We start from the raw sequence: 16948 nt of genomic DNA on the forward strand, positions 1-16948 counted from the left end.
TTTTGGAGTGATAATAAGTTTTGTTGAAATTAAAACCTGTCACAAAATCATATTGAAAGATCAAAACCTGAAATATATGAGTTCATCTCTGCATTCTTCCTGATTTCCCCTGTATGTAAAGCTCTACTCCAAGCCCATTTCTTTCTACTTAAGCCGTACATTTCTAAAGACAGCTCACCGATATATAGTCTCATTCTCTACAAAAGTCCAGTAATATTCTGAAACACTGTCGGTTTTAGCACATTACTCAAAAATAATAACAGTGAATTTGGTGGAGACTACTTTCAGCTGTGGATTGATAGACATTTGATGGACCAGTGAATATGCATGGCAGCAGGAGGGCGTATGTGGGACTGAGTCAAGATTAACTACAGTTGCCTGGTCGTGGTAACAAAGGAACATTTCACACAGTGCACCAGTGTTGCTCACTAATGTGCTTTTAATTGTTTTCAGACAACAATGGATCTTTATGGAACAGAGGAATAAGATATATCTGGCTTTGGCTACACAGGAAATACTTGTTAGTATAGGACCAATTCATTGTGGGTTTTAGTCATTTTATGGGATTTCTGGGCAATGAGAACAACAAAATATAACAGTATAATATAAGCCATATCTATTGAAGCCCTGAACAAAAAGTGAAAAGGGTTTTTAAGTACAGCTGTGAAAAGAGTTTACTGGACTGACCACTGGTGTGGACCTTTAAGTAAAAGAATCCCAGACAAAGTGGGAGTACAAAACTGGGGAACAGGACTGAGGGAACAGCATTAGCCAAACAGTTGAAATCCACAGCATTTTATTCAACATGTAATAGAATACAGTCAGTGTCATATTTATTGTTAATGCTGTATAGAATCTGGTGCTGCTACAATTGTGACGTGATATGGCAAACAAACAAAAGGAGAGAAAATAAAAGAATAACCAAACAAGTGAGAGAAAGACAGAAAGAGGAAGCAAGAGTAGAATACACATTCTTCAAAATAAGACAGAAGTGCATTAAAGATTACAACACTGCTTGGGAGGTGGATGGAGGAGCTGAGATACAAAGCTCTGAAGCAGAAATGGACAGAGCGAGAGGGATGGTGCATTAATATTTTCATGAAGAGAAAAAGTGGATAAGACAAAGTGTCTTTGCTTTGTTACCATAAAGGTTTGAAAAGTGTAGGGAAACACAACAGGATGGCCCATTCATCGTACTGTAGCAACATGAACAATTGGTATTAAGGTATTAAGTGCTGCAGAGGAGAGCAGACATCATGTGTGATGAACCTTTGTGCCTCCATTAGACAGAGCTCCTACTGTTGGTCAGCAGCACAGCCAGTCCAAAATTAAACAAAGATGACAAATTACCAGTATTTTTCACCAGTTTTGTGGTTTGTGGTTGACTTATTAAAAAAAAATAGTGACTGCACCTGTCTCGTATGTTCTTGTATCTTGGCTCCATGACAATGTCACCTAGTTAGAAAAAGTATATCAATACTGCCATGCCTGTGGTGACGGCGGAGCTTGGAAGGAAGCATAGTCTGTCAAAAATAGAAGCCATGCAGTAAAAAGTGTTCCCGTATGATTTGAGGTCCACTGTTGCAAACACAACCAATGTAGCTGGCTGCATTATTAGGCTGGTTTTGTATCAGATCCAACCAACAAAGACTGATCAGAGCCTCTCAATTATACTTTCTATGACAGACGATTATTCAACTGTTTTCTTTCACCTGTCACAGAAATCCTAGAAATCTCCATACCTATGAGAAAAACACAAAATAGTAAATGAAAATATAAATGAAGACATACTGTATTCTGCAAAAACTACCTGGTGCATGTTCTGTTTTATATTCCTGGCAGCGCCCAGTTTGTTTGAAATTAAGAGAAATTGTAAGTATTTAGCAAGAATAGAAAGAACTACTATAGGGTTGGCTATAGTTTAGACTTGGTCAGTTCTGATTTTGCATACTGGGTCTGGTTCTTATCAATTCCTGCGATTGTAAGCAAACTGAGCGAGAAAAGAAAGTGAAAAATGTCAAAGCAAAGCGAGATGTAGGCTGCCATAAACAGTTATTTTTCATAAATAACAAGATATTATGTGATGCTACCATACTGTAATTCAACTAAGTGCCCTCTAATCTCAACAATCAGAAAACAGTAGTACAGGTTTTTCTCATCCACTCTGCTTTGAGCTTTTATGAACTGCAGCTTAGATCCTGTTTAGAAAGAACACACTTTCTCTTACTGCTTCACAATTAAAGCTTTCCACTGACCAGCAAGGCTTTTATTGTGAAGCAGCTATAGCTTCATGTCGCATTAGACACAGATGTCAGCGACGGCTAATTCTGCAGTGCACAAAAATTGGTCTACGTGATATAGACATTTTTCAGTGCAATTTTTTGTCAGCAGATTATTTAAATGACATTTAAATGACAGTCTTGGCCAAGTTAAGAGGTGTGTTGTTCTGTGTTTCAGAGTGTGACTCACTCTGCGTCATCAGCAGTGGGTGTGTTATAGCTTTGGAACAGCGGCTGCATGAAGAGCCCCAGAGTTCCCACCACACACACCAGGATGAAGATCCACAGGAACAGACGGTCTATCACCATGGCTACGTACTTCCAGTCTTCTATGATCTGGAACCAAACCAACAAGTTCAGATTGTTACAGCTTGTTAAGACAGGTAAAATCGTGACTATAAAGTATGTGTGTGTGTAGGAGCAGACCTTCAGGGAAACACCATGTTTTAACTCTTGGGGTCAGAAGAACATAAGCTTTACCCTAACTAGCAGTACATTGCAAGATCATGTATGATCATGTATGTAGCCATTAAGTGTGTATTTAAAGGTCCAGTGTGTAGCATTCAGTGGCATCTAGCAGTTTAGTTGACACTCCATCTCTTCACCCTGTCCTTGCAAGCGCAAAGGAGAAAGTACAGTGTCCACGAAATTCGTGAAAAATGTCCCTATCTTAGAGTCAGTGTTTGGTTTGACCCTTCTGGGCTACTGTGAAATATGCTGGTTCAGCATGGTGGACTCCATGGAAGTCAACCCATGGTGTCTGTACAAAACGGCTCATTCTGAGGTAACAAAAACACAATGATTCCTATATTCAAGAGATTATATTCTGCCAATAGATCCTCCTAAATGTTACACACTAGACCTTTAAGACCCCTGGAACTGAAGTCAATAAAGTCAGCCGTTGACAGGGTTTCTAACCAACTCAGAGCTAAATAAGCTAACATTAGACTAACTAGGGACTGGGCTTAGAGAACTGTCAATTGCACTTGTCAGAAAGGGTATTACTAAACACAAGCTATGTTTGATGAAGTGCTGCGTTTGCCATGAAGCGTCTAGGACACCAAATGCATATCAGGGTGTAATTTTAACTGCACTGCAGTCAGGAGTGCCAAGCGGAACAGAGGCAGCCTAATGAAAAATCTGCCATGAGCAATTACAGCTGAAGAACTTGTTTGTAGTATTTATATATTAAGTGTGGAAGTTTTCTGGAAGTTTAGAATCCCAGGGCCATGAATCTGGGGTTAGGGATGGTGCTGAGTTCAGCCAGTTTGTGTTTGTAGTGTTGCAAGGTTTTATGAGGATATCTTGTGTTTTCAGAAAAAATAGATGACTGACAGGTTTGAATAATGTCACAGAAGGACAAAAGCAAATACTGAATGAACTAATACACGGCATGTTCCATTTCTCATCTGGCCCTGATAACCTTTTCATTTCCTGTGCAAATCTCCTCATTCTTCGTGCTTGTCATCGCCCATCTCCATAATCTGCTTTTATAGGTCTTTACTTCCCTCATTCTGCCTCTACAATAAAATATGCTGTCTTCCCCTTCTTTTATCCTTTGATCCAATCTTTTTAACCACGGCTTTGTCTCCGGCTTTATCTCCTTACCCCTTCATCGACGTCTTCGGTCTTCATGTGTTCAGCGATGTACCTCACTCCATCCACTGCCTCCTCCAGATCTGCATCCCACTGAACAGCCAAACGCCTCCGCAAACCTGAAAACCCGCCACCCCCATCTGGGATGTCGCCCACCTTCCAGCAAAACTTGTGTGCCAAGTCCTCATTCACGTAGAAAGAGTCGGTGTCCGTTCGGATCCCACCAAGTCTGATGTTGGAGTACTGCTTCTTCTCTAAGCCACTCTGGGAATTGCTTTTCCCAACCGTGCCCCGGTTGGCGTACTTCCGGCGGAGCTTATCGCGGACATTGGAAGAGCCTGGACGCCTCATGAGGAGGAAGGTGGGCAGGCGGACTAAGAAGAGGCGTTTGACCCAGTCAGGCATGTGGTGGGTGGATGGCGAACGGTGGTGCACATTGAGGACACAGACGCTGCTCACAGTGGAGAAAGTGACCAGCACCATGGTGAACATCAAGTATTTACCTTAGGGAGAGTGACAGACAGAGATAGCAAAGAAAAGTAATATAATATTGCTGCTGCCTTTAATCACACTGCTCTCATTTTGCCTTTGTTATTCAGTATTCTCAAATAATAACTGGTAGCATCTACAAAATGGACAGTTGTATGACATAAGTCTCAAATAAAGGCCCCGTATGGCTCACGTTTTTGAAGTTGTATATTTCCACATCACTAATTCAGCCAGTACAACACAATCATTTTGGACACAGAGTTTTAGCTCTGAGGTTTCAAATTTACCAGAAATACTGCTTTAACTTACTGAGCAATGCAAATGGCTTCTACTTTGCTGTACTTTTGATTGCTGTTGAGGGGCTGTCAATAATAGTCAGCAATTCCAACATGTTTCATATTGCTGAATACTACTTGAGGCTGTTGTACCTGGAATTATTTCTGTGGATTCATTCTGAATTTATCAAGAAAACAGGTAAACATGGAGGCGGCGTTGAGTTTGCATTAACAACAAATAGCATTAATAGCCATTTAAAATGGGAGCCAATCAGAAAATTAGAAAAGTTCTTGCTAATTTATGGCAATATGTATATACAAATGCAAAAATGTAGCGGTAAAGGTCTGTCTCTAAAATAAGCCTTTTGATGATGAAGACTCCAGGATACCACTGCACCCAGTCAAAATATAGTCCAGCACAAAATGGCACATAAAAATCACAACTTTACACTTCGGTTGTTGTAAGATTACACAGATGAGCTATAACGTGCTGGTCGGAGGACTTTGTTACCTTTGGACGTTGCCAGGCAAGCTATTTCCCACTATTTCCAGTCTCTGTACTCACCTAACTGGCTGAACAAACATGATTTATGTCTATGTATTGAGTGTATATTGACTTTCTCATCTAACTTCTCATCTAACTCCCAGCCATAGAGCAAATAAGCTTATTATATCGATCTATTCATACAAACATAAATACAGCTGAAAAATGTTGAAAATCCTTTGGACTTAAAAAGAAATTATGGAAGAAACTAAATGTGATAATTAATCTAAAGTCATAATAACAGATAAACAATCTTAATTGGCTGAAGGATATGTTTATTTAGTTTGGTTCTGGTTGACCATAGTCTTAAAAAGCATCTTCAATAAAGACAATTAAAAGTAACCGATAATTAAAATGATCATGAGATCTCGATATACCAGTAGTTAAGATTTGGCCATGGGTTTTTCCTTTTTAATTTATTCCTAATAATGCATGACTCATCTGTAGGTAATGGTTCACGTCCCCAATTTTCTCAAGGCTACACACACAGTTGCACAGAACACATATAAATATTACTGACCTATGAGTGGCACTGCGAGAGAGGTGGGTGGGACTATCTTTGATATCAGCAGCAGGAACACAGTGAGCGCAAGCAGCACTGAGATACACAGCGTCATCTTCTCCCCGCAATCTGACGGCAGGTAGAACACCAGGATAGCCAGCGACGTGATCAACACGCATGGGATGATCAGATTAATGGTGTAAAACAGCGGCTTCCTCTGGATCACAAAATCATAGGTGATATCCAGGTAGGTGATGTCATTGGGGTCCTCGTTTTTGCGTGCTGGGAGCGAGACGATGTCCCACTCTCCGCTTGGCGTGAAGTCATCACGGCTGGCAAAGTCACTCGTGAGGATGAGATCAACTTCTGTGTGGTCGTAGGTCCAGGAGCGGAACTTGAGAGTGCAGTTCTGCTGGTCGAAGGGGAAGTTCTGCACCTCGATGGCGCAGGCCGACTTGTAGATGGCCGGGGGAAGCCAGAAGATGTCTCCTGTGTTGGAGACCACAGCATTGCAATAGAAGGAAACCTCGTACACGCCATCAGCACTGTGAGAGGTCGTGGGTGAGAGGTTGTGGGTGTAAGATTAGCGAGAGTATGGATTCAGAGTCTACAATTACAATCAACACTTAAATAAGACTTATTTCAAGTCAGTGAACTCTTGAAGAAGCGCTGTTGACCTTCACTGCGATGATAATAATCAGACAAACCCAAACTCTCCCTGATGATTGGCTGGAAGTGAATTTAAAACCAGACATCGATTAAGCACATATTAATCTCTTTCACATTAAAAAAAAATGGGCTTGGAGGAGAGAGAATGCATACGATTTTAATTACCAAATCCCCATGGAAACACATGCTTATTTTAGCAGGAGCTTTTCTGCTTGAGATGTCTTGATGGTAATCTTGGAAAACCTCTTAGTACAGTAGAATGATATACTGTAACTCCATTAATACCATACTGTAATCCACCACACACATATACACACAGACTAAATTTTGTTGTGTTTTTTGTCACTACACTGACTTTAGAATATTATAACAGAACAAGATCACCTAAATCAAATGCTAACAAACTGGTCCTCTGTTTGGTGGGATGCCATGCACATACTTACTTGTTGTAGAGCACTATATCAGGTAGCCAGATGTGTTTGGATGGTATACGTAGTTTCTTGATGCCTTCATACTTTTCTGGGTCCCATCTCAGCCTATAGTCGTTCCACTCCTGCAGAGTATTTATAAACTCACAAACACACCCACATACTGTACATAATGTATATTGAACACTATATGTGCATTGGGTAGATACAAAGATTGTGTTGTACCTGACACAGCCACAAGTTGGTCGTCATTATCTGTTCTCGCTCATTCTGCAAGGAAACAATAGTCAGCTTGTCATACAATGAGCATCTTTTCCATAATGTTTCACTTTACAATATAAATGGTTTAATTGTTATAATGCTGTCTACTGTGGTTTTAACACACAAAAAGTCAACCCCAAATATCAAAGCAAAGAGAGCAAATGCAATAACATAAATATTTTGGGGCAAAATAACACCCCTTCCAACACCTTCACAAATGTCAGAAAGGCAGACTTAATTTAAGTTAAAGAATATAAACACACGATAGAATTTAGATGATTTTTTTATGTGAAATATGTCAGACTGAATGCCACCCAAGGCGTCCAAGTAGGATCTGGTTGTGACAGGACGATAAAGCATGTGTTAGCATGTGTGATTGTTGAAACCTATACGTTATGGGCTAGCTGTAGATATTAAATATGTTCAAAATGTTGGCTGGTTCTTTGTTAAACCACTGCGTGTCCTTTTTATACTTCCATTTGCTAAAGGACCAGAGTAAGATTTAGTGGCATCTTTAAAAGATTGCAACCAACTCGCCACATCCTTTCCTTCTTAGCATGTAGGACAAGCAGTGGCTGTCCTATTTAGAGCTAATGTTTGTCTGTTCTGGGGTACTGTAGAAACATGCCGGTTCAATATGGCAGCCCCCATTGTAATGAATTTTTGCAGAGATTGGCTGAGTAAGGGAAAGCAAAGTAAAAGACAATGTGACTAAATATATCTATATATCTATAGCGTAAAAAATCTATATCCAATCATGTTTAGAAACCATTATGAGATGAAGACTTAGTGACTGAGATGTGATGGATGTTTCAAACAAATGTGCGTTAGCTCAGAGTGTTTACTGCACACATTGAGATAACAGTTCATTCAATATTCCAAAAACGTAGATAATCCAGAAACGGATTATTTTTAAAAACCAAATGTCCAAAATTATCCATCTATTTAATAAGTTGCTTATCCTACTTGTATTGAGCATGAGGTGGTGCAGATCCAGCCGTGGTCCCCTGTCTATCACAGGACTAACTCAACGAGACAGACAGACAGATTCAGACTAAATCAGACCTCCAGGCAATTTAAAAGCTGCCTGATCACCTAACCAGCATGTCTTTGGACTCTGGCAGTATGATGCATTATCATAAAGATTTCATTATAACACATATAATAATGTCATATTTATTTAGTGCTGTTGTAATATTTATGTGGCTGCATCATTTATGTTTCACCTAAGGGAGGGACTAGTTAATAAACTTAAGCAGTTATAAAGTTACCACACAGTAATTATAAAAGATTACTTTAAGCAGTTAGACCCCTTGGTTACAGATTTTTATAAACAAGACTTTGAACTTTGCTGATAGAGTAGGGGGCTAGGAGACCAAAGACTGTACAGACTGAAGGACCTGCACTCAAACACAGGTGTTTTCAATTACTCTGGCTGATTAGACCTCTAATCTGGTTAAAACGGTCCATTTTCACAACAGACATTGTGACAAGTCACAACAGAAAAAGCACAGGTGTAAATAATAAAATCATTGATGCTGCTTCAGATTAAGGCTCCTGATATTTTGAATGTTGGCTCACTGTCTCACCATCACAGCTTACTGGGCCATTATTGTTGTTACATTAGTAACACCTGAGATTTTCCTGCTATGACAAATTAAAATGTCTGCTGTGAAAAAGGCCTGTTGAGTGGAGCAGTGGAGGTTTGGTGACATTAATGCCTGACTGACATCCTCTTTTGACTAATAACAATAATTTTCAGGATGTGCAAAATATGTTTTAATACATTCTACAGTTGGATGTTTGAGCTTCACTGGTTTCAATATGGCGGTCTCCATGGAAGGCAACCAGCTGCGTTAATAAAAATGGATCAGTCTAAATGTTAGACACTGGACCTTTTAAAAATCTGATTTTCAATGAGCACAGAGAAACTTTCATCACATGAATGTGAAAACATCCTAGTGTCAAACTCGGCACATACATCATTCTGCACAGTGAAACTCCAACATCCAACTGTATGAACAAGAAGAAAAACACATTTTGCAGTGGAGGGGGACTTACTACATGTCACAAGTTTGTTATCAGTGTGTACAGAGCTGTGAGGCATTTCTTTCACAGCAAAGTGCAAAGTAGGCAGCCTGCATGTAAATAAAGACTCAGTCTCCGAAAAGAAATTTAAAAAGCAGTGTGTGTAAGCTTTATAAGATATGAATCCAAGCTGTCAGGTCCAGGTGACAAAAGAAAACAAGCAAAGGTATAATTTATTCATTGTGACCAAGCTGGGGAAAAATATATGACGATATATCAAAAGGGGTTTTGGTTATATGTCCATAAAGATTTTGTCACAGTCAGGATGTCGCTGTTATCAAATATGCAAAGTAGGAATAATTAGTATTTGTGTGTGTACAAAGGTGTGTTTTTGTATATAAATGTACTTACTACACTGATGAGCTGAGACAGAGACACCTGTATGGAGATGGTGACCTGCTGGCTCTTATTGACAGCTGGTCTGATGAGTTTGTTGTAGCGCTCTGGACCCAACAGGTAGTTCACCAGCCGTTCCTCTGCATTCTCTGCCCTGCTGCCTACAGACAATTCAGAACACAGAAAGTAGAAAAACATTACACAGTGACAACTCAAGGGTGCTCCATTTAAAATCTTTATAACACAGATATACTTGTACATGTACATGTGCATGTAGTTTCTGCTTGAAACAAGTAAAGTATTTGTCTATTAATAAACCATAAACTCTGTTAGTAGGGATAGTGACTCCCTTTCATTGTAGCACTGAATAGAAAAATGTCAACACATTGTGTGTGTGTGTGTGTGTGTGTGTGTGTGTGTGTGTGTGTGTGTGTGTGTGTGTGTGTGTGTGTGTGTGTGTGTGTGTGTGTAGCACTTTCAAGCGTGATATTCTCTCTGTCACTGTATGTTTGCAGTCAAGTGTCATCATGGATGATGAACAATAAACAAGCTGGCTGTAAATGAAATAAAATTACCAAAGGGCAACCAGGCTGAATCACGTGTTCTCTTTAAAATATGTGTGTGTACGGGTGTGCGTCAGTCTCACGCGTTACTGCAGGGTTTTAGACCAAAAGAACAAACAAAAATCCAGTCATGCATCCATCACTGTGAGAGGATCCCTGAAGCTTTGTGTTTCCTCAGCCCTAAATTATTGGTTATGTAAAAGTGATCGTATGAATAAGTCAGAAGCAAAATGCTTTCGACCCACTCTCCTGACTTCCACAGCCATTATGTCTAAGTTGTCAAACAAAGTGACAACAGCGTAGAAAGCATTTAATATCTGGAATACTTCAACCCCTCTGTGCCACTGCTTTTGTAAGATTACATGCAGGGAAGGCTGAGTGAGCGCCCTGCTGTTTCAAGTTTTTATGTCACAGTGAATGCCAATGTTTTCAAAAGCAAGAGAGGAAAGGGAATCTATCTGAACGTAATGGAACTTAAGTTGACTTTACCTTCAGAGGATAAATGGTATTTATTCAAAGGTAATGAAAATATATGGGAAATTACATTCACAAAAGTTCAACAATTTGGGGAACACACTCTGTAACAATGTCAGACTCACACTGGACAGTAAAAGGTTCTGTATGTAACTTTCAGAAAACCATTCACGCTCACACGCATACACAGGCCCGAGCGAGCCTGAGGGCTTCATCCATTGACCATAAGTGACTGAACGCTGGAAAATAAATCACAGTAATATGTAGAACAATGCTACTGAGTGCTAAACTGCAACTAATGCCAGACACACATTATTGTTGGTTTAAATCAACATAATTTATCACAACACATACGCCGGTATCATGGATCACATTAGCAGGGCAAGTCACTAATATTAGCTAACTAACAAGTTAGCTAATATTAGCTTGCAAAATATAAAAAAATATCCACTTAGATAGTATTTTGCTAGCAATAATGTTAGCAAGCAAGCAGGCTATGGTTAGCCAGTCAGCTGCAAGCCAGCCACGAAGGACGCTATCCGGCGCCATCTTCCCCACAACGGACAGACAGCCAGATCTGCCCTGGGCGTCTAAATGAAGTTAGCTGACAGTAGTTTGCTACGTTAGCCAGCTAACAATTTGTCCACATTAGCAAGCAAGCTAATGTTAGCCAGCTAAAGCCACAATATCCCGTGGTATCCCACAAGCTTTGCAGTAATGTTAGCTTTGGCCTTGGATATAGACTGTGTTGTGGTTGTTTGTGGATGTTAGTGGACTCCAGTTATAAGCTGACATTAGCTGGTTGACACTGTCGTGAAGCAGAGAGAGCAGGTACACAGGAACGCACGTGAACATCATATCCTTTGCTGAAAATCCGACTGTAAACCTACATAGAAACACATATAAATCAGTCCACAGGTAAGAATGTCAAGGAAGGTCTCATTTAAGCTATGTTACAACCCATTTACTTATTGGCAATAAAAGGTGATTCATAATTTAAAAAATAATACATAAAAGGACTCTTCTTACGTATCAAAATTGATGCAGCAAAATCTGTGATATTATCTCTTTAATTCCAAGGATTCTTCTTCCTTGTCAAAACATAGCGTACATTACCAACAATGCATCCTGACTCCCTTAAGATTCAGGTGTGTTATGCTTGTAGTGGCTAATGTAGCGTCAAGCCGCCATTTCAAGCAGAGATGAGGAGCGTGCTGCAGAGGTCGGGTGAGCTCACTTCTTTCTAACTCCACATCCTCCGATTTTTTTCATTGTCAGACTTGTTTTTACATAATTTTATGCAGCAATCTTCCCCAAGACCTGAACACAGACTTGATTGTATTGTATGGGCTTTTTGGAATGGATAGAGTACCTTTAGCCTCTACCTTTAGGAAAAGGGACAGAAAAGGAGGAAGAAGCTCTCGTATTACCGTGTAAGTCCGGGGTATGTGGACTGTGAAATAAAGCAGTCCCTTGTCCACTCCTTTCACATCATAAGTGCAGTGTTCCAGTTGGTAAGTATTTACACTGAGTTTGCAGGCTGTATTATTTATGTCTGAATGCAACGTGGAATGTTAGATCCATTATGATTATTGCGTATCATGTTAGAACTAGTTTTATTTTTTATTTTTTTCTCTGTGCTTCAGTGACTGATGCTGGGATTGAGGACTGGTAGCAAACATCATTGCGTAGTACAAGGTCTGGCCAAGTCTTCAGGCCTTCAGGGAGATGCAAACACTCATAACAACATGGTGGAAGACACAGCGAAGTGCTGCATGCCTTCTTGGCGTATTACATCATTTAAATAATTTAAACCTGGATTTCAGGGTATCTTTGCCTTGATGGATGTTACAGAATAGTCCTTGAATATATTACTTGTCATAGCTGGTCTTTGTCAGAGTCCAGTTGTTTTTGTAGAGCAGATATGAACAATAATGGCTCAGATTTTTTTTTGTATTGTTGTTTTTTAAAGTCTAGCTTACAAACTAAAGCTAAAGCCTATAGCCTTCAAGTTAATACAATTTCATGGAGAAAGGATGCAAAAAGTCAACACTCCACAAAGAAAAATTAAATCAAGGTCATGTTAATAAAAGGAAGCTCTTTTTTAGGACAGTGGCGGAGACATCCAAGTGTTCTGCATAAAAGACAGGAGACGTTCTTGGCGGTAGGTATAAAACAACCCTCTGTAAATTATTCAAAGAGCCCATCTGCTTTTACTTACAAGTATTTTAAGAGTATGAAAACTGCACACATTTTTTAAAACCCTGTCTTTGTGGCAAAAGTTGCTGCAAGGAGTGTTTTGGCTGCTTTTAATCCAAAGAACTCAAAGACACAACGCATACACAGGGGTCCTCTGAGTTTTTGTCTCTTTCTTTAGTAATAAAGGACTCGGATTTATCATCAAACCCTTCCACAATAATGTAAATCAGATGGCACAGAATACAAATATTGGTAAGACAGGTTGTCTATTACCAGTGTTTTTTTAGGCAACATTAACTAAAACACACACACACACACACACACACACACACACACACACAATGCTACTTATAGAAACAATATGATAAAAGAGTACAAAGCATATAAGTTACACTCAGGGCCTTAGAGACACAGAGGTAATGTCCTCAATATTCTTTCTAGAAATTCAGTTAAATGCTACAAATATGCAAAAACTACATACAATAGCTTATTGAATGCTGATTGCGGTCAGCAGATTTGGCTGTTTCTGTCAAGTAATCAAGTAAATATAATTTCAATAAAAGAATTGTTTTTCCACAATGCTGAAGACAAATGTATTCGCCTTTTCTGATAACTACAGTCAGAATTTGTAAAAGAGGTTGTTTTCCCTGGGAGAGCTTTATATGAACCATTTGAAAGTCCAGATCTAGCTACACTGATATACAATGGAATGACACAATGCCTCTTTGGTAGTTCTAAAGTAAATAGAGGACATGAAGTTAGCACTGGTTTCCCAGGATTGGGTTGTGATTGGGGCAGATTTCCTTTAATCCTTGTAAAATATTATAAAAGAATGTTTCAAGTACTGAAACATTTTAAAACATACTATAGGCAACCTTGAACGCCCCTGTTTATTATAAGAAACATAAGTTACAGCAGTTAGTGTAAAAATGAAATGACTCATGTAAGAGGACATGGCCTGTCATGCCAAATAAGGCAGCTGTTTGTTCAGCCTGTCTGCTTGAAGATTTCTCCCAATAGGACTGAATTAACCAGCAGAAGCATGGGAGTCAATATCAAAATCTTTAGTGCCACCTGGAATGGGCATGATCATCTACAGGACACTAGATTGATTCATCTTTAGGTAACTTCTTCAGTGTGTGTGTGTGTGTGTGTGTGTGTGTGTGTGTGTGTGTGTGTGTGTGTGTGTGTGTTTGTGTGTGTGTGTGTTTTGTGTGTGGAGAGAGAGAGAGAGAGAGAGAGAGAGAGAGAGAGAGAGAGAGAGAGTGTGTGTGTTCATTTATTATCTTCATCTTTTCAAAGATATTTGCATGATAATGAAGTTGTGTGTATATCAGCACTTATACAACAGCGTCTTAAATAACTGTGAGCCCTGAGAAAACACTGTTCAAACAACATCCAAACAACAGTTTTTGCATATGAAGTTCTCATTTAAACACACACTCACACTTTGAGATATTCAAACAATATAAAAGAACTCACTTGTGAGAGAGAGGATGGAGAGCAGGAGAACAGTGTTGGTAGTCATCTCTTCTCGGCTTCCCTGGACAAACTTGTTACTTACTTGTATTGCCTTCCAAAAGAAGAAGAAGAAGAAGAAGAAGAAGAAGTGCCTTGAATGTGAATAGCGGAACAATTCAGTGTTTATATTCCGTCGTGATGTAGTAAGTCTTCTTTCTTACATCTCCCTTCTTTCCTCTGCGCCGGTCGCCACACACCTGCTCCGGCTGCTGGTCTGTTGTTGCAATGACTGAGCAGCGCAAAAAGACACAGCGAACTTGGGCTACTAAACTAAACAGATCATTTGTTGAAAACGTTTATTTAACAGAGACAACATGTTAGCCCTGTGTTTCACAGTCAGGAGCTGGGCTGCCCGTTGTGCGCCCCCGCTTAGCCACAAAGCAGCCACGGAGACATTTGAACCGCTCTCGATCCAACCCGATCCAGATTTAGGGAGTGTAAGGTTGTTGTTGTTGTTGTTGTTGTTGTTGTTGTTGTCCCACAAAAAAAAAAATCCTCATTTAGGTTCTTCTTCTATGAGTTGATGCACCATTGCTGACTTGCATTAAGTTAAGCTCTCTTCTGACGAAGCGCAGGCAAGTTCTAGTGCGTTAAGACACTGGTGCAGTTGCTGTAGGTGCAAGGCGCACAGACATCGGTTCCTCGGGGTAACTACTTGCAGTTAAAGTCAATCATTTTCCATGAAAGTCCGTGTTGCCCGGAGGAGAAAGGCATGAGGAGGAGAGCAGCAAGAGGGAGAGGGGAGGAAGGGGGAGGCTCCTGCAGCTTCGGACCGGAGTGGAAAAGATTCACGTCACGGCTTGAAGTGATGTTCAGCTGCCCTAGATGGCCTCTGTTCTGCCCTCGGTGCTTTGGTAGCCTCTGTTCTGCCCTCGGTGCTTTGGTAGCCTACTTTTAATGGCACAAAGTGAACCCAAACTTGAACAGTGCAGAGAAGAAAAGGCACAAGAGGACACAGCAGGTGAATGAACCCAGAAACTCAAGGAGTTTGTTCACCTATTGATCTGTTTGTAATTTACAGAGGCACAGGTTATTTTAAGATGATTGTGTCAGCACAGGTTTACTCGGAGTGAGCCGTCTGAAGCGCTATGATCACTATAATATGATTTGAAATGGCATAAGCAGACAGCCATAGAGTGCCAGCTGTGAGCAGATGTTGTCATAATGAGTGGATGGGGGGGTGGGGAGAGGATTTTTTTCTCCCCCCTTTGGTCAAGAAATCTCAGTGAAAAAGCCAACCTAAAGCTGTTGTTGCAGAAAAAAAAAGACAAGAACACCATGCAGAGCTACTTCTTTCAGGTCCGCCTTCACAAAGCAGTGCAATTTCCTTTAAGTGGAATATCTGGCTGATGCTCCATACCAACATCATTCCCTGCCAAAGTGTCACTAAGCAAGAGATCAAAATCCGCTCCACACACACTGCTCACTCACTCTAAACTTCTATTGGATTGTATCTGGAAAGATTATAAAGATCCCCTCCAGACATGAATGACATATAAAATACTCTGCTTTGTATAATAATATAGTCTGATTCCTCAAACAAGTTCAATTACCTCCTTACATATTTCTTATCCCTACCCTCAGTGGAAAATCTATTAACAGTCTATTAACATACAAATATTTTTATTTTTTAAGTTTAGTCGTTGGAAGATGGCTCTTCTATTTCACTGAAAAGTCTATTCTCATTTGGTGTGTACTGGAGGTTTTGAAGTTTCCACTTGGCACATGGAGGTTTAAGGGGGCACAGATAAACATTCCCTTTTCAGCAGATGAGTATGAAAACAGCCATCCAGTGTTGAACTCTGACCATACATCATCTTTTACAGTGAAGGTCAAACATCACAGTAAGCAAAACACATTCTGAGCAGAGAGGGACACTGTGAATAGTAGAAATTGCAGTAAACACAGATTGCTGTATTTAATCACCATCAGCAGGCATTCTGAATCTCTAATGTCTGAAGAATAACTAGTAATCTTCTATCATTGATAGAGTAAAAAACCATTCATTATTTTATTATTATTATTTTGAAACTTACTGTATGTTTTCTGTTAAGAGGCAGTTCATCTTACTGCCCTACATCATCTATCACAGAGCCACGATTTTTAAAAGTTGGACGGGGTGCATAGGGTTACGAGTTACCATCACACTAAAAGGAGAGGCATGTCGCAGTCCACTCAGCTGCAGAAGTCACAGTGAAAGCAGAGAAAGGCCTGGGTGTGAAAGCAATAAAGAGGAGAAAACATGAAACGACTGTGCCTCTTTTAGACATCTCTGCTTGTTGCACATGAATAAACCATTACAGATTCAGTGGCTAACACTCGCAAGCATGGATTCCTCTTGGCCAGAGGGATTAAGAGGTTCCTTTTCTTTTTTTCTTTTCTTTTTTTTTTTTTTTGTTGTTTGTTATTTATTATACAATGCAATAAAACATACTATACACAAGCAGGACATATAAAAAAAATCACACACACACACACACACACACACACACACACCAAAAAATAATCTCCTAAAACCGAAATAATGATGTGAAAACAAAAACTAACAAGAGATTTACTCCAGTGCCATTAATAACGGGTTTAGCATGTGCATAAATCCCTCACAGTCCAGGCCATATAACTAACATATTACTCCCTTACACGGCCCACTGGAGATTTCAATCTGCCATAATGGAAGTGTGTGTCTGCTTTAGCCAAGTTAACTGACACGAGCGAGCCACAGCT

General features: G+C 39.9%; 1 protein-coding gene across 3 annotated transcripts in view; it reads right to left on the reverse strand.

Moving 5' to 3' along the window:
* Positions 1-779: 779 nt before the first annotated feature.
* Positions 780-16948, reverse strand: part of LOC127354529 (neuronal acetylcholine receptor subunit beta-2-like) — a 141386-nt gene continuing 125217 nt past the window's right edge. The window contains exons 1-9 of one of the 3 annotated variants that reach the window (XM_051384487.1): positions 14386-15048; positions 14186-14276; positions 9483-9628; positions 7008-7052; positions 6798-6907; positions 5704-6230; positions 3888-4378; positions 2470-2615; positions 780-1742 (exon numbers count right to left, since the gene is read on the reverse strand). In XM_051384487.1, the coding sequence (XP_051240447.1) occupies positions 1727-1742; positions 2470-2615; positions 3888-4378; positions 5704-6230; positions 6798-6907; positions 7008-7052; positions 9483-9628; positions 14186-14231 (1527 nt within the window). In that variant the 5' untranslated portion in view covers positions 14232-14276; positions 14386-15048 and the 3' untranslated portion in view covers positions 780-1726. Of the gene's footprint in view, positions 1743-2469; positions 2616-3887; positions 4379-5703; positions 6231-6797; positions 6908-7007; positions 7053-9482; positions 9629-14185; positions 15049-16948 lie in introns of those variants that run through there. The other 2 variants (XM_051384486.1, XM_051384488.1) reach the window with 2 other exon arrangements.

The sequence above is a fragment of the Dicentrarchus labrax genome, unplaced genomic scaffold (assembly GCF_905237075.1).
Source record: "Dicentrarchus labrax unplaced genomic scaffold, dlabrax2021, whole genome shotgun sequence".
In the NCBI taxonomy this organism is placed as follows: domain Eukaryota; kingdom Metazoa; phylum Chordata; class Actinopteri; family Moronidae; genus Dicentrarchus; species Dicentrarchus labrax.